At 39.8% G+C, this 22,980-nt stretch overlaps 1 protein-coding gene across 1 annotated transcript in view; it reads right to left on the reverse strand.

Annotated features, from left to right (window-relative positions):
• Nucleotides 1-22,980, reverse strand: part of DOCK4 (dedicator of cytokinesis 4) — a 428,942-nt gene that overhangs the window by 105,406 nt on the left and 300,556 nt on the right. Inside the window, exons 23-25 of the mRNA XM_042970201.1 lie at nt 20,830-21,022; nt 9,050-9,177; nt 6,730-6,864 (exon numbers count right to left, since the gene is read on the reverse strand). Of these exons, the coding sequence (XP_042826135.1) occupies nt 6,730-6,864; nt 9,050-9,177; nt 20,830-21,022 (456 nt within the window). The remainder of the gene's footprint in view (nt 1-6,729; nt 6,865-9,049; nt 9,178-20,829; nt 21,023-22,980) is intronic.

A 22,980-nucleotide genomic window follows, 5' to 3' on the forward strand; every position in this document is an offset into this window, starting at 1 on the left:
TCAGCAGTAATAATAACACTAGACTATTGTTGCCGCCACAGTAACTAATGGCTCACGTTTACTGATACTGTTTAAACAGTTAACAGATCTGATGAAATCCTCACACTAACTTTAAGAAATGTGCAATGATTTTGTTTTAAAGATAAGGTAACAGAAGTGGAGAGGTATTAGTAAGTTGCCCAAGAGCACGCAGGGGATGAAGTGGCAAAGTAGGATTCACACCAGATCGGCTGAGTACCCTCAAAAAAACGTCTTCAGGCATAAAATCAAAGGTGCTAAATAATTAAAGTGCAGGTTTCCTAGCAAATCTCAATCGACATACCTTGAGAGAGTTTGGGTTTTTTTGGAAAGTGGAGGGGGTGCTACATGGCGAGGCTCGGGAAATTTCTCTTCATGTGAATTTCCTAAAATTTACAACAATGGATGATCATCCTGTCTGCTCATCTCCCAACTTCATCTGCAAACTTGATTCAGGGCCTTCAAATCTCTTAAAGCACACTGGTTATCACAGAGTGAAGGCCTGAAGGCCATGCATATCCCAGAGAGATTTGTCACTGACAACCCAGCCTGAAGATACCAAACACTCTGAAAAGGTGTTTTATCTTTTGACCTCAGGCAGTCTTTATCCACCTTCAGAGTTTGCTCTGATTTTATTTGCTGGCTGGGCTATTACAATTTTAAAACCATGTTAGAGCTGTATTGCCAGGCAGCAGTTAAAATGTTGCCATCAAAACCATAATGAAGGAGAACTTTCTTCTGCTTTGGAGAAGATGGCGTGGATGCACTTTTACCTGTCCCTCCTGCTAAGTGTGACTTTAAAAGCCTTGCTATCAGACTTTAGCCTCTACTACAAAGCTGTAATCATCAAGACAGCATGGTATTGGCACAAAAACAGACACATAGACCAATGGAATGGAGTAGAGCCTCCAGAATTGGATCCACAAAAGTATGGCCAACTAATCTTTGACAAAGCAGGAAAGAATATCCAATGGAAAAAAGACAGTCTCTTTAACAAATGGTGCTGGGAGAACTGGAAAGCAACATACAGAAGAATGAAGCCAGACCACTTTCTTACACCATTCACAAAAATAAACTCAAAATGGATGAAAGACCTGAATGTGAGACAGGAAACCATCAAAACCCTAGAGGAGAAAGCAGGAAAAAACCTTTCTGACCTCAGCCGCAGAAATTTCTTACTTGACACATCCCCAAAGTCAAGGGTGTTAAAAGCAAAATGAACTATTAGGACCTCATCAAGATAAAAAGCTTCTGCACTGCAAAGGAAACAATCAACAAAACTAAAAGGCAACCAATGGAATGGGAAAAGATATTTGCAAATGACATATCGGACAAAGGCCAGTATCCAAAATCTATAAAGAACTCACCAAACTCCACACCTGAAAAACAATCCAGTGAAGAAATGGGCAGAAGACATGAATAGACACTTCTCTAAAGAAGACATCCAGATGGCCAACAGGCACATGAAAAGATGCTCAACGTCGCTCCTCATCAGGGAAATACAAATCAAAACCACACTCAGATACCACCTCACGCCAGTCAGAGTGGCTAAAATGGACAAATCAGGAGACTATAGATACTGGCGAGGATGTGGAGAAACGGGAACCCTCTTGTACTGTTGGTGGGAATGCAAACTGGTGCAGCGGCTCTGGAAAACAGTGTGGAGGTTCCTCAAAAAATTAAAAATAGATCTACCCTATGACCCAGAAATAGCACTGCTAGGAATTTACCCAAGGGATACAGGAGTGCTGATGCATAGGGGCACTTGTACCCCAATGTTTATAGCAGCACTTTCAACCAATAGACAAATTATGGAAAGAGCCTAAATGTCCATCAACTGATAAATGGATAAAGAAGGTGTGGTTTATATATACAATGGAATACTATGTGGCAATGAGAAAGAATGAAATATGGCCTTTTGTAGCAACATGGATGGAACTGTAGAGTGTTATGCTAAGTGAAATAAGTCATACAGAGAAAGACAGATACCATATGTTTTCACTCTTATATGGATCCTGAGAAACTTAACAGAAGACTATGGGGGAGGGGAAGGGAAAAAAAAAAAACAGGTTAGAGTGGGAGAGAGCCAAAGCATAAGAGACTCTTAAAAACTGAGAACAAACTGAGGGTTGATGGGGGATGGGAGGGAGGGGAAGGTGGGTGATGGGCATTGAGGAGAGCACCTGTTGGGATGAGCACTGGGTGTTGTATGGAAACCAATCTGATAGTAAATTTCATATTAAAATAAATAAATAAATAAAATTTAAAAAAACCTGAGAATAAACTGAGGGTTGATGGGGGGTGGGAGGGAAGGGAGGGTGGGTGATGGGCATTGAGGAGGGCACATGTTGGGATGAGCACTGGGTATTGTATGGAAACCAATTTGACAATAAATTTCATTAAAAAAATAAATAAAAATAAATAAATAAAAACTTTGTTATCACATATAAAACAGAAGAAGAGTCTGAAGGTGGAGAAAAGAGAGCAGTCTGACCAGGGACTTTGGGACCTGAGGAACATAATATTTAGTTCTCTGGGATTTCTTTCTGTTTCAGATATCCCACACCTGAAGTTGGAGAAGCTGCCCACCCTGAAACACCAACAATTACAAACAAAAATCCCCCACAAAAGCCTACACTCTTTGGCCAAAGGATCAGGAAAGGGGCAGTTTACCAGGACGAAACTTTCAGTCATAACTGGTCCAGTCCAGTTGAACACCATAAAAAACTGTGGCCTCACCCACAGCAATGCAGAGCTGAGACTGGCACTCTCACGAAGCTGTGCACAGATGCCCTAATACCTCTCTGAGATAAAGCCAAATAGGGACTAGGTGCTTTCCTGCTCAACGGTCAGTGTTGAAGACAATATGGGGAATGCGAATTTCTATGTCAGGCCATAATGTCATAACACCACCTCCTTCTGCTGCCAAGTGGTATCCCATAAAGCCAGCTGAAACAGTAAGTTTAAGTAAGATGCAGAGTCTTGTAAAATCAAGATGTCCAGACTTCAGCCGAAAGTCACTTATCATAACAAGAACCAGGAAGATCTCAAATTGAATGAAAAAGGACTGAATCAGTGTCAACATTGAGATAAAAGAATGTTAGAATTATCTGGCACAGCTTATGCAAAAATTAACTCAAAACGGTTCAAAGACTTAAATGTAAAATATAAAACTAAAACTTTTAGGAAGAAAACCTAGGAGATAAACTTTAGGATATAGGGCTAGATAAAATAATGCTTAGACTTGACATCACAAGAATGATCCATACAAGGAAAAACTGACAAAGTGGACTTCATCAATATTAATTTTTTTTTGCAGAAGGCCTTGTTAAGAGGATGAGGAAACAAACTATAGAAAGGGAAAAAAATATAAACCACATTCTCAATAAAGGACTAGTATCTAAAATATACAAAGAACCTTCAAAACTCAACAGTCAAAAACAATCTAGTTAGAAAATGGGAAAAAGACGTGAAGAAGCATTTCACAGAAGAGGATATATAGGAGACAAATAATTCTAAGAAAAAATGTTCAGCATCATTAGCCCTTAGGGGAATGCAAATTAAAATCACAGAAAGATATTACTACCTATCTAACAGAATACATCACCCAACAACAACAAAAAAATGACAACACCAAATGTTGAAGAGGATGCTGAGAAATTGGATCATTCATACATTGCATATATGAGAATGTAAAATGATACAGTCACTATGGAAAACAGTTTGGCAGTTTCTTTAAATACCAAACATGCAACTACTATACAATTCAAGAACAATGCTTCTAGGAATTTATCCTAGAGAAATGAAGACTTATGTTTACATAAAAACTGGCACAGAAACATTTATAGCAGCTCTCTTCATAATAGCCAAATGTGAAAACAACCCAGGTGTCCTTCACCTGAGCAATACTGAGCAATAATAAAGAACAAACCAAATATGTTTATATATTTATGTATTTATGTGTACACACACACACACACACACATATATATATATAATAACCTGGATGAATCTCCAGAGAATTGTGTGGAGTTAGAAAAAAAGCCTATTACATGATCACATGTATAAATGATTATATTTATACAACATGCTGGAAATGCCAAAATTATAAAAATGGAGAAGATTTGTGATTATCAGGGTTAAGGAAGAGGTAGAAATGGGAAGGAAGTGGGTTTGGGTATAAAAAAGCAACATGAGGGATCCTTAGGGTGATGGAAATATTCTGTCTTGACTATATCAATGTCAATATCCTGGCTGTGATACTGTCCTATAGTCCTCTAAAATGTTACCATTGTGGAAACTGGGTAAAAGCTCTGTAATATTTCTTGAAACTCTGTAATAATTCTTACAACTGCATGTGATTCTACAATTATCACAGAATAAAAAAGGTTAATTAAAAAAAACATGAAAGAAGGGACACATGTCAGTCGGTTAAGTGTCTCTTGATTTTGGCTCAGGTCATGATCTCATGGTTTATGGGATTGAGCCCCATGTGGGCTCTGCGCTGATGGCGTGGAGCCTGCATGGGATTCTCTTTCGCCCTCTCTCTCTCTGCCCCTCCCTGCACACACACAAGCACATACACGTGTACAAACTCTCTCTCAAAATAAACATATTAAAAAAAAGAAACAACATTAAAGAACAAAATTTAAAAAATTCAATATAAAAATCCCCAAGCCAGGCGTCTGGGTGGCTCAGTCAGTTAAGTGGCCGACTTTGGCTCAGGTCATGATCATGCGATTCTGGAGTTGGAGCCCCCCGTCAGGCTCTGTGCTGACAGCTCAGAGCCTGGAGCCTGCTTCGGATTTCTGGGTCTCCTTCTCTCACTGCCCCTTTCCTACTTGTTCTCTGTCTCTCTCTCAAAATAAATAGACATTTAAAACAAAAACAAAAACAAAAACAAAAACAAAAACAAAAACCTTCAAACCCAAAATAAACTCCAGTAGTATTCAGCAACAACACGTTTTGAGCCTCTACTATGGACCAAGTAGTGCACTTGGTAATACACGAAGTAATACACTAAGCTAACGCTATGAGGTAGGTACTATTTTCCACATGAAACTGAGAAAACAATCACTTGCTCCTATTTGTTTAAATGAGGCAGTACAGCTAGTGCATGTATTAGGAAGTTTTTCATACTATCTTAAACTTAGTTTGTTAAAAGAAAGAGTTTAACTTTATTTCCCAAACTCACAGCTTGGTTTCCTTAGGTGAATCTCAGCTCTGAAAGCAGAGAAAATAAAATTCAACGTAAGGTGGCCATCCTGAAACAGTCAGGAGAACTTGGTAGGAGAGTCAGGGCAGACTTTTTATCTTTTTAAGTAAAAGTAAAAATTAATTTCATCAAGGGCTAGGCAACAGTCTTAAGACAAGGTTCTATAATGGAGGATTTATAAAAATAATGGCTAAAAGCTGACATTTTTGTCAATATATATGAAAACTACTGCATCTACTGCCATGTCTGATGTTTTGAAGACTATTCTTCAACAGACCTAAAAAAAAAAAACCAACATTCTTGGTCAACTGAATTTGCGTTTTATTTGTTTTTTTAAATTTTATTTTTATTTTTATTTTTTTATTTTTTTTCAATATATGAAATTTATTGGCAAATTGGTTTCCATACAACACCCAGTGCTCATCCCAAAAGGTGCCCTCCTCAATACCCATCACCCACCCTCCCCTCCCTCCCACCCCCCATCAACCCTCAGTTTGTTCTCAGTTTTTAAGAGTCTCTTATGCTTTGGCTCTCTCCCACTCTAACCTGTTTTTTTTTTTTTTCCCTTCCCCTCCCCCATGGGTTTCTGTTAAGTTTCTCAGGATCCACATAAGAGTGAAAGCATATGGTATCTGTCTTTCTCTGTATGGCTTATTTCACTTAGCATAACATTCTCCAGTTCCATCCATGTTGCTACAGAGGGCCATATTTCATTCTTTCTCATTGCCATGTAGTATTCCATCGTGTATATAAACCACAATTTCTTTATCCATTCATCAGTTGATGGACATTTAGGCTCTTTCCATAATTTGGCTATTGTTGAGAGTGCTGCTATAAACATTGGGGTGAATTTGAGTTTTAAGTAGAAATCTATCCATCCATCCATCATCTCTATAGACACACACACATGAAAATATATACATATACATATACATAAGCTATCAAATAGGTTATTTCTTAATATTTTATAAATTATATTATAGTGGACTCATAAAACAGTGAATACTGAAGGTTACTTAGAAATTACCAAGTCAAACTTTCTCATCTCATAGCTGAGGAAACTGAAGCCTCCCCAAATTAAGATCCTTACTATTCACACTGTAAAATCCGGAATTAAAACTCAGGATCCCTGACTCCTGTTCCTCGATTTCACTATTCTTACTTCCTCAAGCAATTTGATGGATGAAAAGAGAATGAAACATCAAGGGGACTGGGGACACAGAATCACAAGGCAATTTAAATTGGTCAAAGTGAGAGCTATTAACAAATTTGGCTTTCTGAAATTAAATGTATTTTAGTCCATGATCTTTTCACAAACAATGCTTCTTATTCCCTGGCAAAATGAAAGCAGCCTCATCTATATTTGAAATGCACACAGGACACTCCCCCAAGGCCAGATTTCCCAGATTCCTAGCGTAACCCACCCTCAAAGGGACTGAAGCCTTTACAAGCACAACTACGTTCTGTTCCACGTGCCATTTGCTTTAGGATCTTACAGTGACATCCTGGAACTGGAGCCGCATCGCGGAGCCAGATGACTGAGGTCGACTGGTGATCTCCAATATGGTTCTCAGCAAGATGTCCAGCAGGCTGGCCACTATCACATCGATTTCCTCCAACACAGATTTTTCCTTAAAAGAAAGAAATAAGGAGTTCAGGCAGTTGTGGCTGAATATGTGCATTAATCTCTCTGTAATGGAAAAGGGGGGAAAAAACCACATTTCCAAATCAGGAATCAAAAAGAGAACTGGATAACTTGACAGACCTGGACCTCACCTATATCACCTTAGTAAATGGCCTTCTTTTATAGAAAACAAAGGCACAGAGAACTTAACAGCTTACCCAAGAGAACCCAGCTAGGCTGTGCAGTGGTGCCTGAGTGGTGCCAATGACAAGGTGGGGTGATGTCCTGGAAAGCATCAAACTACTCCAGAGCACTAGCTGTGCACTAACACAGTGTGTGATGTGGCCAAGTCGGATGCCTTTCTGGGTCTGATTCCTCACTGAAAGTCCCTCTTGGTTCCCCAAGTCCTTAATTCTTTTTATTTGAGACTGTGCTTACACTCTTCTTGAGCTGCACAGTTATTTTCTAAAACTCTATTTAAGTGCAAACAACTATTCCTATAAAAATGATTTTTAAAAAGCTCTACAGGTGTAGACTGTACAACATTCAGTATAGATGAATACCATGAGCTCCAGACTGGACCTCATGTCAATGGCCACGGTGGACTGCTTCCCTAAAGGAGAATTAATACTATCCAAGCCCCCAGGACTTGAGAGAGAAACCCAAGTTGCTCTTCTCTGACTGTATGCAGCGGAGTTGGATTCTGATTACAACTGCACAAGACAAAACTCTGTGTACTCCGGCTCTCTACCAAGGAGACTGTCTTCCAAACACACAAACAAAAACTTTTACAAAGTGTGAATCTGAAAGAGCTTTTTGGCCACGGTTTTATGATAAACTTTCTTACACTTCCGATAAAACTACCATAGTTTCCCCTCTAGGGCAGAGTTTCTGTTCTGAATTCCTTATCAGATAAGTCCAAAAGGTGACTGCAAACTTCCAAGCTGAAGTAGACAGGGGAAATTAAAAAAAATCTTTTCCACTATGCTGATACTTGTTTTCAGTTTTCTGCGGTGAACTATCTCACTTAGCAGAATTACGGTTTATAAAAACATTCTAACTAGGCACAGCATAGCTACTCTTTACTGAATGACATAGAAAAGTTTTAAAGCAAAACTATCATTCTCTCCCTGTTGTCACTCTTCAACCCAGTCCCAGATCACCCTTGGGGCCTGGGATCACGGGGATGTGGAAAAATCAGTTGTCCCTCCCCATGCAGATCTTATTATACTTTTATACACAGAGTTTCTGCCCTTCTCCTCTCAAGTGTCAACTTTGTTCCCACAGTGTGGGGGGGCCCTCTCTCAATTATGTCCACTGGGGTCCCAAGCCAGCTCACTGCTGAGCCCTTCAGAAGGCGATCCTAGGTAAGAGAGACAACAATGGGGAAACTATATAGTGTATGGCAGGGAGGCAGAGGCACAGGAGTCTCAGCACTGCTCTGTACAAGCTGTCAAAGATGAGCAAATGCCAATTCATGGCTGCAGGCTGACAGAACTAGAACAGGACACCCTTTCCATGTGGATTTCACATCAGTCCCATGAGCCATGAACATGAGTATCCAAAGAATTGTCCTCATTTCTAAGTAAGCATGTGATTTTTTGCTATTTGCCCTGTATCTTCTAATGCGACTATACAGCACCAAGAGTCAGGTACATCCACAGGAATTCCCAAAGCCCCTGACAATTCAGTATTATTGTTGGGGCTGGGTAACGACTGTAGTGCAAGACATCCTTGGTCTCCTGGGCCCTTCCTTTGCTTCTATGGTTTCTGTGGGAACCAAGGGCCATGGGCCCAAGGGCCATGGCCAAGCTCTGAGCATCACCATGCAGCCTTCCACAGAATGGGCCCCAAAAGACTTCATTTTACAGGCAGTAATTTATTCTTGCCACAGAGTATTCATCATATCAAGATTAAAGACACATGTGGGAGGCTTTGAGATTTCTAATTTTTCTCACTGGGTATTCAGTTCTTTCTTGAAATACAAGTTGAGGAGGTTATTTGGGGTTACAGCAATCTCACAAGGTTAAAAAAAATATTTCAGAAGAATAGCAAAATGTCCAACCCAGCTGGAAATAAAAGTGAGAGTCTCAGAGGGTTATTCTTCAGTGTGGTTTCTCTGAAAACTTGAGAGTTTTTATTTCCAGAAGCCATTTGATGGGAACTACATACTATGATCTGTATTTACTCACTGAGCTATTTTTCTTGATGAGACAAAATACGTTGCTAAGGATTCGTGCACACATGATCAGGTCCTTCTGTTCTTGCAGGTGCATGTGGAGGTGATGTAACACGACAGGCAGGAGAATGTACCTGGAATCTGGAGAGAACAGAAGCATTAGTGTCACATCTATGGAGGCCCACGCCAACCTTGTACACATCCATACCTACTCTAACTGTACTGGTTAAACGATTAACACATAGTGAAAAGCTACATAATTGGTATTGGAAAAAAAGTAGTCCGTTTCCCTAATCCATGATTCCTGCACTCAAGAAGTCTTTGACTCTTATACTAAAAATAGGTTATTTTTTTAAATTGTCTGTTTTACCTCCAAATATCTAAATGGCATGCTTATCTGGCCATTTTCTGATTTTTCATTGAGACTGACCATCCAGTGACTTCTTACTATAGTAGGTGAAAATTTAGCTTTTCTTACCCTCTTGTCTTCTCCCCAGTCTCGGAAAAAAAATTTTTTTTTGTCACAATTTCTGGCTAAATTAACATTTTGCATTTGCTGCCATTCTGATTTCCAGTGCTTTGCACATGACCAAGTTTTTGTTTTACTTTTGTTTATCTCTCTTTAAAAGCTTTCAGGAAATTATTCCTGGTAATTCAAATTTTCATGACCACGTGCCTTGCTTTGGCCCTTGAAACCTACAAAAACTCATGTCCTACAGCGCTGGGATCTTGCCTTGAAGTACTTCCAGCATTATTTCCTTTTCTCTATTTCTTCTGTCCTCAGTCTGGAACTCTGACTACACTGACATCACGAATCTCTTAAAATATCTTCTTTTCTTGATTTTTTTTCCATCTTTTTGCCCAACTTCTTTATCTTCCAACTCTTCTATTCAATTTTCTTGTTTTTGCTATCCTATATTTAATCTCCAAGAGTTCGTTCTTATTTCCACCTGGGCCACCACACAGCTCCTTGTGCTCAGAAGGGCCCCACACTTGGTTTCATGCTCTGCTGCTCCCATGATGAAATTCCCAATAATTTTCAAAGAGGTATTGCATTTTTATTATGCAGCCTTTCCTGTTTATTATTCCTTCTTTATTTCTTTTTACAGAAGGTTTCATTCTTGTTTCACGGATGCACTATTTTCTCTTTCTGGGTTAGTTGGGAGACAATTTTGTGATTTTTCTCCTTCAATTATCTTTTTCTTTCAAGTTCTTTTTTTTGTTTCTTCATTTTGGCCTCTGCTTTCACATTTAAGGTTTTCCTACAGTATCTGTTGATTGTTGTGTGTCTTTACAAGCAAGTCACTAACATGCTAACTGGGTGGGGGGGACCCACAACAGTGCCTCGGCAAGCCTGTAAACTGGTGAAGCTTCACAGCAAGGAGGGAAGGCATCCAGATGTTTCATCAGGGGACCCTCAAATTTCAGAATCCAAGATGCCTTTTCTTGGGCTTGTCAGTTTCTCTACAGAGGAATCTGCCAAACTCCTCTCTGGGGAGCATGAAACCATCATCTTCTAGTAACTTGAAATCAGGAAAAGAAGGGGCAGGTGAGGGTCTCTTTGTTTAATTGTGAGGCCCTGTTTATGGTGTGGAGCCTCATTCTCAAATTTAGCAGGCTCTGAACTCCTGAATCTAGGCACATCTCATTCACTTTCTTTAGAGGGTAAGCTTTCCATTTTTGGCTAAATTGACTATTCTGTCTAAGGACTTTTTATTCAATTTTTTTATTTCTAGCACCCTTAATTTTCAGATACCTTGTATTTTCTTTTTATTTTTCTTCATTTTTTGTAAAGTTTATTTATTTTTCATAATCTCGACATGGGGCTCGAACTCATGACCTTGAGATCATGAGTCACCTGCTCTTCTGACTAAGCCAGTCCGGTGCTCCTGAATACCTGCTATTTTCAATTCTTGATCCTTTCTGAAACAGCTCTGCGCCGTCTGCGGATCTGTAGTATAAACTAGCCTGTTCTTGGCACCTCTCCAACACCACACACCTGTGTGCATCAGCCTTCTCTCGTCTGTCAGCTGCCACTCATCTTTGTTAAAACTGTTGAGATTTATGCCTTGTCATCTCTTCTCCCAGGCTCATAAACTTGGGAGATTACACATTTAAAAAAAAAATTCCTTGGGGCACCTGGCTGGCTCAGTTGGTTAAGCAGCCGACTTTAGCTCAGGTCATGATCTTGTGGTCCGTGAGTTTGAGCCCCGTGTCGGGCTCTGTACTGACAGCTCAGAGCCTGGAGCCTGCTTCGGATTCTGTGTCTCCTCCTCTCTCTGCCCCTCCCCTGCTCACAGTCTGTTTCTAGCTCTCTCAAAAATAAATAAACATTAAAAAAATTTTAAAAAAATTCCCTTACCGACCACAGATACAAAAACCCTTTTCGCACCTTTGGCAAATCAGTTCTAGCAATATGTAAAATACATATTGTTACTTCACGACCAGGTAGTGTTTCTCTTAAAAGCAAGGTTTGTTAAACATCTGAAAATCATACTTGTATACTTTCACCAGGGAAGAAAAGTAAGTACAGTCGATTCTTGTTATTCATGGTAGTTTTAAGTTGGAACAAGTCACTGGAAAACCATGAAATGGCAAATAACGAATCATTTCTCCTAGGGGAAGTATATGTGTGTATAATATAGGATGCATATCCCACATAGGTAACGATATTAAATCCTAAAAACAACTCATCCAGGTAGATTCTATTTTCTTTATTTGATAAAAGAGAACACGAGGTTTAGAGTTGCTAAGTGACTTGCCTGAGGTTACCCCACGAAGAAGGGCCAGAGTTGGGATTCAAACTCTAGCAGCTGGCCCCGGAGATGAGCTTCTTGCACTGCGCTGCACTGCCCCCTACTGCTCCATCCTCTAGTTAGACGAGCATGAGAGTGGAAGGGAATGCAGAGCATTGCAGTGTTTGAGCTCAGCTGGGAATCTGTGTATTCTGCTACTCAAATATTTCACTGCTTTGTGCAAGTCCACGAATGAACGTGAGAGGGTCACAAGTATTGATTTTGAGGTCACAAACACATTTTAATAAGGAAATCCATAAATAAAGAATTTTGACTGTATAAGGATCATTTCTCTATCAACTAGAAGTCTTATATTTATCCCTAATTTGTCATTAAATAAGTATTCGAAACAGTAACGTAACTGACTTATGCAGTATATATTTCAATCTTTTGAAAAAGTAACAAGTATGCTTATCGTCCTGAGTTTACTTTTCAACAGGATGTCATAAGCAAAAAACTATTGTTAAGACTATAATTGTCATATTATTTATGGATATGCCCACTTGCAAATGTCCTAGCTCCTTTCCCTGATCTGCTTGATTTTCTTTTTCTTTTTTAATTTTTTAAAATGTTTGTTTATTTTAGAGAGAGAGAGAAAGACAGAGAGAGACAGAGTGTGAGTGGGGGAGGGGTGAGAGAGAGGGAGACACAGAATTTGAAGCAGGCTCCAGGCTCTGAGCTGTCAGCACAAAGCCAGACGTGGGACTTGAACTCACAAACTGCAAGATCATGACCTGAGCCAAAGTCAGATGCTTAACCGATTGAGCCACCCAGGTGCCCTGATCGTCTTGGTTTTCTAAATGATGTCACCTCTGCAGCAATTTAGAAAGATTTTTCCTGATTTATTAAAACTCATGTATCTTCTAAATAGTTGCATAAATAATTCAACTTAACTAACTCAAGCAACAATGGACAACCTAAATAACTCTATACTTAGTAAAGAAATTGAACTTATAGTTCAGAAACTTCCCACAAGAAAAATTCCAGGCCCAGATGGCTTCTATGAATTCTATAAAGCATTTATGGAAAAAAATCAAATCAAAGCCTACAAAAATTCTCCCAGAAAATAAACAGGGAACACAACTAACTCTTTGAGGCCAGTATTATTGATACCAAAATTAGTCAAAGATATTACAAGAAAACTATAGATTGCTATCTCTCATGAACATAGATGCAAAAATCTTTATAAAATTTTAGCAAAATAAATCTAGTTATATATATATGTATGTATATATATATAAATACATATATATATTTATATATATATACATATATATATATTTATATATATATACATACATATATATATTTATATATATATACATACATATATATATATATACATACATATATAAATATATATACGTATGTGTGTATATATATATATATATATATATATATATACTATGATCAAATAGGATTTATCACTAAGGCAAATTTGGTATAATATCTGAAAGTCAATCAACATTAATTCACCATATTAACATATGTAGAGAAAATGAGCAAAACTCAGCATCCATTCATGATAAAAACTGTCAGGAAGCTAAGAATAGAAGGTAATTTTCTCAAATTGATAACGAGCATTATAATGAAATGCCTACCTTTAGCTAACATAATAGTTAACAGTGAAAGATTGAAAGCTTTCTCCCTAAGAGCAAAATTAAGGCAGGGATGGCCAACCTCACCAACTCAATTCAGCACTGTAGTGGATTCTTTCCTAGTCAGTATAAGATATATCATATGTCATAAAGAATATGATTCTTTACCCTAATAAAAATCAGAGAGCATGCAAAATATTCACAGCTGGGAAAGCACCATTATCAGTGTTTGCATGATTGGTTTATCAACACAAGGTTTGGTGCCATAGGTTTACCATCACAACAAACCACACAAGGCATAGCCATTCTTCACTTTCAGCAACACAGAACATTAAACTCCAAACTTGTGAAATAATGCACTGCAGGCTTCCTTTAAAGCCTTTAAGCCTTACCAGGAAACTTAAATACTTATTTATAAATCAATTACTTGACAAAGAGAACCAAGAAAAAGAAACTAACAAATTACATGACAGGAGTCACTGCCTCGTGATGATTAATTAGAACAGGAGATAAAGCTTATCTGGTATGTTCCTGCAGGTAGCAGAATTTGATTTCTAAAAATTCAATTTGCAACCAACTGTTAAGAGAATACCAACTGCAAAAAAGCGAGGCAGGTAGACAAATAATTCGTGTGTGGTGTGCATAAAAAGAAATATAGGACTACCTACATTGCAGATTTGCTTTTTCTCCATGCTAGGGCAATGTCAGCCAATGCAAATGATACAATTGGTGGGGAAATGCCAAACTCGCTGACTGGTTAAAATGCTAATTCTTACCTTTAAAAGGAAACACTTGGACTCATCAAGCAGGACCCAAGAAAAAAAGAAAACCTGCAGTTGAACAAACACTCACTTCCCATACATTTAGCAAAAGAACCTGTTATGCAGTTTCTGTCCTTGAAAGTGTCGACACGCTCATATTCTACACCTCAGACACAGCTCACTGTATTATGTATCTCGTGGAGTGTATAAAGGAGTGACTCTCATTTACTTTTTATTTTGCCAGTACACACGTGAGTGGATAAAGCCAGCTCCCATTAGTAATTCCCAATGGGTGTGGGGCTAGGAAGGAGGAGAAGCAGCTATTAACCGCTGGGAGTCACCAATAACTGAAATGCTAATGTCACAGATAGCAACAAAACTTGCAAATGAGCCTTTCACACCCTGGAGGGCAGACCCTGAATGGAAAGAAGGGCAGACAACACAGGGGCTACATTCTCATGCAGACAATGTCAGGATCACAGAGGGAAAACAACAGTAGAGGCCTAGAGATGATCTCTGAGTGTGGTTTTTAGAGCTCACTCCCCAGATTTATTCCCACCCTGGATGCCTCCACCACGGGGCGCCCTTTCTAAGGCTCAACAGATGCTATGCCCACTTGTTACTTTTATCAACTGTGTTCTGCTTCTGGTCTGGGCTTCCCACAGCCCAAGCTGTTCTGTTGTCATATTCATGCTCATCCTTAGCTCAGAGGTTGCTTTTCCAGTAAGATTTTTTTATGCATATCATTTATTCAATACCCATTGCTGCTCTATCCTGATTCCTAATGTGTGACCCAGAACATAGTATTCATTCGTGAAACCTCTACTGAGCACCTACTATGCACCAGACACAGTGCTGGGAGCTGGAAATATCATTGTGATGAGGACAGATAAAGTCCCTGTACTCTGAGGTTTTCCTTGTGGAGCAAGGGGTGAAGACAGACTTGAAACAATTAAAATCCAATTCTTTTTTCAGTTACAGCCCTAACATGTGATCCAAGAAGCAGAAAGCAAAACAGGCATGAGAAGTAGATTATGAGAGCGAGAACTGAGTGAGCAGGGCAGACTGGAGATGATTCAGAAGATGCGAGTTACTAAGCCCAGCAGGGTGAACAAGGATCACCTAAGATCAGAGAGGAGCAGGAAAGTGTGGGTTCCACTAGAGTGAAGCACAAGGAGATGGGACCAGGCAGGTGGGGAGGGTGAGGCGACAGGGCCTGCAAGATCAATCCTCTTCTGTGTCCTCAAAACAGAGCACAATCAGTGGATGTGAGCAAGGGAGGTGGGAGTGACATCGTCGGGTGTGAGTTTCTGGAAGGGAACTCTGGCTGCACACATGGATGGGCAAAAGGAGAGGGAAGCAAGTCTGGACATGCCCGAGGGCATGCAGGCAAGGCGGCAGTGTGGGATGGACCTGTGTCTGGTCAGGGGGAGGCACAGATATGGGCCGCCGCAGAGGCCCAAGAATAGTCTCTGGAGAGGTGGAGATGAAGGGCAGAAGGAAGAGGAAGGTTTCACGGACAGCTCAGAGCTCCAGGGGTTGGTGCTGCCATATACTGAGACAGAAGGAACAGACTGAGAGGGAAAAGGGGTTTGAGGAGCTTCTGCGACATCTGTGTAGAGAAGCTGAGGACAGACGGCTACTCAGGTTTGGAGCCCAGAGGAGATATCCAGTTGCCTAGAAATACAACTGTGAGGGTGGTGTCGGCACATGGACCACAAACTGAGGTGGAGCGGGTGGGATGAACCCCAAGGCTCACTCATGCCTCCCTACTACACAGGACCGCCTTCCCTCCCCGGGTCACAACTGCTGCACCTTATCAAAGCATAACTCCTTGTTCAAAGTCAGCTTTCATGGTCAACTAGCAGCAGACTGAGGGCGGAGGCTGGATGTTTCACTAGCTACAATATCTCTAGCATCATACCTGGCATGGGGTCTGGCTGCAATACTCATTTGTTGAATAAATGAATGAACTGCCCCATGAGTCTACTGGATAGGAGAAGCAGCGGAAATGGAGCCCCCTGTGTCTCCATGTTTTACCTGGCTTAAACAGGAAGTGAGACAGCACATTGTCATAGTCTGGCTTGCAGTGACTCCCTCTGCCAGTGATCGCCCTGAGCCAGCAGGGGAACACAGCTACTCCTATATGTCAACGCAGATTGGTCAGCTGCTTGTAGCAGTGGATACAAGGCACACATCCCAGCCTGCTGCCCCCCCGCCCCCACCCCCCCAAAAAAACAGTGCAGATGTGAACAGGTGATGTGTAAGAAACGAGAAGATACAGCTTTCAACCATTCCCATGTAATGTGCTTACTCACGCCAGTCAATTTAAAGATTTCAGCAGAAAGGTAAGAACACAGTTTAAATTGGGTCTTGCCATTTACATTGATTTTCACACAAATAAAAGTTAGGGTAAACTATGATTTTAGGGGCACTTCCACCTTCCTCCCCAACCTCTATACGCCAGCTCTACTCTTCCTGCTATTGCCAAAGTGGTCCTCTCCAAAACTTAGACCCTTTCTTGGCCCTCAGGAAACAGGAAGATTTGTGAGGAGAGAGGGAAAAATGAGTTGTTCAATTTTTACACATTAAATATGTCTGCTTAGACCCCAGATGACTTACATGTCAAATGCCAATCTATGTAGGTTGCAAATCTTAGCTATGGCCTTCAGGTTTGGCCATATGCCCTCGACTCTGAACTTGGGGTGTGACTAACAGAGCTAATTCTGCCTGGTTATGAAACGGCTCCAGCTCTGAGGCTGTCCGTGGACCCTTAACTCAACCTGGCTTGACTCTTCCCATGATGTTTTTTCATACCCGTCTTTGGTATTGACTATGGTGTTCCTCTTTCCATCTCTTTTCTGTATTAATTTTTAATCTAAGCTCAATCAGGAGTATTCTATAATCATTCTGATACCTATGCATGCATCCTCTGCTTTTTTTCTCCTTGGGATTTGTGATAGTTTTTATGGGTCAACTTGAGTGTGCTGTGGGGTGCCCAGAAATTTGGTTAAACAATATCCTGGGTGTTACATTTGAATTGGGAGCCTGAGTAAAGCAGATTGCCCTGCTCAATGCGGGTGGGCCTCAACCAATGCGCTGAAGCCTGAATAGAAACAAAGGAGGCATAAGGGAGAACGTGCTCTCTTTGCCCGTCTTTTAGCAGAGACGTCAGTCTTCTCCGACCTTCAGACTCGAAGTGAAACTTCCACCACTGGCTCCCTCAGGTCTCCAGCTGACCAACAGCAGAATTCTCAGCTTGCATAATCTGAGCTCATCCCATACAAGAAACCTTGTACACACACAAACATAGCCTCTATCGGGTCTGTTTCTCTGGAGAACTCTAAGGCAGGATTCTAGCACAAAGACAACTGTGAGAATTTTTTGTCTTTTCTGGGGAGTTTGTAACATTTAAGGTCTTTTTTTCCAAAATGTTTTGAAATTTATTTTCTCAAAAGTGTGGCCCAACTGTACTCTGGACTCCTTCTTTGGATACTATGAACTCTCAGAAAATAAGGTCACATTCTCAGATTCTTCTCACTTCTATCTATCTCACTAGCCATTTCTTTACCGATTAGAATTAAGCTCAGAGTAGCAACGGTCTTTGCCATACTCTATGATCTGAAGAATGGTCAAGAACTAAGCACTTTATCTTTGATTGAATGTGTATCCTGTTAACACCCTGTAATGTCCTCATCTGCACTTTACCTTGTCCTATTGTAGATTTTAATTTTAAATCAGGAAAGTATCTTTTGTAACGTCCTTCTGGCTAAGATGTATGTATACTCACACAAGTGCAGCACTTCTGAGTTTCATTAAAAAAATTTTTTTTTAATTTTTATTTATTTTTGACAGAGAGAGAGAGACAGAGTGTGAACAGTGAGGGGGAAGGAGAGAGGAAGACACAGAATCTGAAGCAGGCTCCAGGCTCCAAGCTGTCAGCATAGAGCCCAATGCAAACCGTGAGATCATGAGCTGAGCCAAAGTCAGATGCTTAACTAACTGAGCCACCTAGGCACCCCTGAGTTTCATTTTTTAAACTTTCAATAAATTAAAAAAAAAAAAAAAACAAAACTCCTAGATTTCTAAGTGTTTTTGTTTTGTTTTGTTTTTTTGTTTTTTTTCCTCATATGCAGCTGAGCTATTGCCTTGGTTTTGAGTCTGTTTTACCCATATGGAGTGGACGGAGTTGTGGTCTCCCAAAGATGTCCATGTCTTAATTCCCAGAACCTGTGAATATGTAATGGCAAAATGAACTTTACAGAAGTGATTAAATTAAGGATCTTGAGATGATGAGATTATCTTGGATTATCTGGATGGGCCAATGTAAGCACATGGGTCCTCTTAGGTGAAAGAGGCAAGAAAATTGGGTCAGAGAGAAATCTGGAGATGCTACACTGCAGGTTTCAAAGACAGAGGAAGGGGCCAAAAGCCCAGGAGTGCAGGTGACCCCTAGAAACTGTACGAGGCAAGAAAACAGATAATCTCCTAGACCTTCCACAAAGGAATGCAGCTCTGTGGACACCTTAAATTTAGCCCAGGGAGAAGAATTTGGTACTTCTGCCCTACTGAACTGTCATATACAAAGTCTATGTCCATAGACTAAGTCCATAGTTTCCGATTTAGAATTTCGGAGTTACTAGAAATACTCTCCAGGTTTCCCCACCATTAGTGTGGGGTCCCAGGTAATTTAAATAGAGTATAGTTTGTGTCTTGGGAAGTTCTCAGGTAAGCATGCTATTTTTTTCCATGAAGACAGCCTTTTTCTCAAAGTGCATTGCCATTTATACGTGGTAAGTTTCTGTCTTCTCCAATGGTGAATCACTCAACATCAAGCCAAACTTCAACCCCCTGGGGCAGTGATGGAAATCTTTCCTCTTACTAGCATCCATGTGCTTCTAAGTATTCCACAGATCGGGAGTTGCTTTTGCTTCTCGAAGGTTGTTTCTCCATAATTATCTTCCATGGGGAGTGCCCCACATAACAAAAGAGGCAGGTTTCGTCTTCTCCTCTTCCCCCTCTGCATCACAGTGACAGTCACCAACCTCCCAACACTGGCTCTGAGCCTCTCTCCAAGGTCACCAGCACAGACCCTCCAAGGTCTACATTTCTTGGGTCTCCTGGGTCCTTCCACCCCCCACCCCAAGAAATAATCTCACCACCTCCCACAAAACCCATATCTCTCCTCCTGGATCGAAACAACTTCTCTTTGTATTTTTTTAGTCCTGGTTTCTGTACTGCCAACTAAGCATCAGTAATCAACACGGCACTGAGTCCACAGACAGAACACATCCCGGAGAGGCATGCAATGAACACAGTCCTCTCAAATAATGCCCTTCCGTTTGAGAACAATTTTCATTATCTGTATTGCCCTTTTGGTATCAGATTCTATTCAAACAAAGAATTAACTGGTCAGTGAGGGAGAAACGTGGCAGAAACTACCAATTCCTCTGAGATGGGATGAACTTTTCTTCATTTGGTAAAAGCATAATTGGTAGTCTAGTCATACCAGGTACCTGGTTTGGACCTCTACCCCCTCCACTCCACCCCCCCTGTTCCCAACCCCAGAGGAGACCCTGATCACTGCAGAAGAACATCTATGGCTCTGAGGAATAGAGTTTGAGAAGCACTGCAAGAAATATCTTTTCTCCAGGATGAGGTGTGTTTTCCTGGGGAGAAATGAGAAGGTTTGAATTTTCTTTTATTTACTTAAGTGTTATTTCTGGAGAAAAAAACAAAACACAAAACCAAAAACCAGAAACAAATAGTCTATCAATAGGAGAAAAAAATAAATTAACCATGATAAATTCATTCATAGTGGAATATCATCCCACAGTATAAACAAGAATGAACTAGAGCTATATCTCATAGCATGATAAAAAAAAAAGAGATTTATTAATGATTTACTCATCTGATACTATTTTATTCTTGTATGTTTAAAATGTTTTACAATAAAATATGTAATAAAAGTTTTATTATCTATATTTGAAACCCTATTTCAAAAATATTATACCCACATATGCATTCATGTGGAAAGATAACTCTCAATAGAATCAATTTTGAAAAGTTTATTTGCTGATAGCACAGAAACTTCTTAAACTTTAAAATGAGTTTGGTAATTTATTTCAGGAAAAACTAGAAGAAAAAAGGCAATGGGATTTAATAACAGATATGACAAAATCAATTTAGTAATTGATCACGTGCTATTAGGATAAAATAAAAACTGATAATACATCAAAATTTTCACTCAGTTTCAGAACACAAATTGAAGGGACAATTTTAAGAACAAAAGAGACAAAGAAGAATCCTATCAGGTCCCTGTAAGCATCCCCGAAATAAAATGTTAAATTTTGTTGAACAAAAAAAAGAAATCTCTTAGGCAAGAAAATAAGCATACCTGATGTCCCAACTAGTTTGTGATTAGAATCAGTAATTTAATTATTAGGGTTTTCATTCTTTCTAGAAATAAACCTTTAATAGCCAGACTGTTCTATTTGGCTACTTAATACATTTATTCTACCATCCAAATACACAATGCTTTTGAGACGGTAATTGTGTTTCCTCTTTCTAATTGCTTCTGCTGACCTGTGACTACCGGAGGTAAGTGACAGCTTTCATTCAAGAGACTCACCACCCTACCTGGATTGGTATAAAGCTGGCTTTCCACGGTTTTGCCGATGCACTGCAGTTTCACAGCCTGCAGGGAGTCGTCCACGTGCACGATGGTAGGCAGGCTGCCCAGGGTGTCCTGCACCAAGTTGGCCACTTCCCTGACATCAAAGAGCTTCAACAGCTCTGAGTACACAGCTGGGAAGGAGCTCAGAAACACAGCCTTAAAAGGAAGAAATTTATATCAACTCCAAGATACACCCTGAGAAATTTGCTGTACAATGTCATTGAGTTTCAGACTATGACAAATAATTTTGAATGCTAAAAAAATGAATGTAAAATGTATCTGGTACCTAAGCTAAAAGGCTGAAATTAAAAAAAAAAAAAAGTGTGGCAAAATAGAACAATGTTTTAAAATGTGCAAGGGTGCCATATAATAAAAGTGAGAAACTGTGGAAAATCACTGACATTAGCAAAATGATTGGCAAAAAATCCCACAGAATCAGCAAAATGCAGGACGATCAAATGGAAAGAATGCTCCACCAAGACCTGGAATGCAGTAACTTCTATTTCATTTCTCTTTTGAGAAGCTTTCTGAAGTGCTCATATAAATCACATTTACCTTGAAGAAACCAAACACATGGACAAAAGCAATGAAGTTACGGTTAAAGAAAAAAAACAAGACAGGGAATCAGAAGATCCAGATTATATGTACTACTGGCTTTGTCTCTAATCAACTCTATGACCTTGGACAAGTCATTTTAGCCCCTTGGGTTTTAGTTTATCACCTGTAAAATGAAAAGATCATTATAACAAACCTTTAGGTTGCTTTCAGATTTACTGTAACCCCAGAACTGCGTACTAAGAACAATATTCTTTATATAAGTAAAGAAACTGGATAATCATTTTTTAAGGAAAAAAAGATGCTAATATCAAATCCTAAGGGGCACAAATTGGACTAGGATTGTACATCAAAACAAGCCGAGTCTTTTAAATTCCACAAAAGGAGGGCAATGGAAGGAAGAGTCGAGCAGCCTTAAGTCTACCAAGTAGGGGAAGGAGGCACATGTTTCTAATATGCTGATACTCAAGAGCTAGCTGGCTTACCAATGAGATCTGACACCAAAACAAAGTAGGTCGAGTCTACATGGGCTGATGATTCAAACATAGACTCAAATTCAAATTCGTGTGTTTTGGAATTTATCTATACAGCAGCAGCAAAAATATCTAGAACAGCCAAGACCTGTTTCTGATGCCAGAACCATCAAAATGCTTCAGGTGCTACAATCAACAGCTATGTTCTCCTCGACTCTTAAACATGATAGGTTTATTTGAATACATTTAAAATTAATAACTTGGTATTCTCTGTTAAAGACTGTATTTATATAACCTTCATTTCACTCTGCAGAGAGCTGAGTCATACAGATGAAGTTAAAAAAATAAGATACAATAAAATGAGCCCAGCTTTCTCATAACTGAAAAGTCAACTACATCGATTTTCCTCAGGAATCTTTTCATTTACCCATTAATTCTTCATATCTAGCTCTTTACTTCAAAAAAGTATTTGAATGTGTGTGCAGTGAAGATACATGTATTAAAAAAGGATAAAGGAACAAGAACCTGTGATAAGGGCATCAAGACAGTTGTACCAAGATATGTAAGCTAAGGATTTTTTAGTGCAAATAAAAAGAAAAGCATAATTTTCTTTTGACCTTCCTGAGAGCCAAGACAAATAGAGAAAGATAATTATTAGGAATTTAGGGCAGAGTCTTGGGTCTCAACTCCTTCTGACATTGTTCTTCTCATGGGGTTCTCGTGGAGGCATCTGTCTGTAGAAGGAGAAACCAAGAGCCACAGCTCCAAGAGCTGAGTGAGTGGGCAGTCCTGTTGGGGCAGGGCTCCCAAAGACAGAGCCATTCGTGAGCTGGGCTTAGGCCAGGATAACTAAATGATCATCCCGGTGGAACCAGGATGGCCAGGCCTGTGGGGCATTATAAACTGATCTAGTAGAAAGGTTTTCTGGGATGGCTGTTCTGCCTTCAGAAGACAGAAATGGCCCTGAGTTGTAGCCCACAGGCAAAACTGCAAAACAGAAACTGAGTTTTGTCTTTAAGACAGCCTAAGAGTAAAATTCAGACCATTGGATATCCTTGGCTCTGGACAGGATAGGCAGAATTTGAA

Source organism: Panthera tigris, chromosome A2, assembly GCF_018350195.1.
Source record: "Panthera tigris isolate Pti1 chromosome A2, P.tigris_Pti1_mat1.1, whole genome shotgun sequence".
NCBI lineage: Eukaryota > Metazoa > Chordata > Mammalia > Carnivora > Felidae > Panthera > Panthera tigris.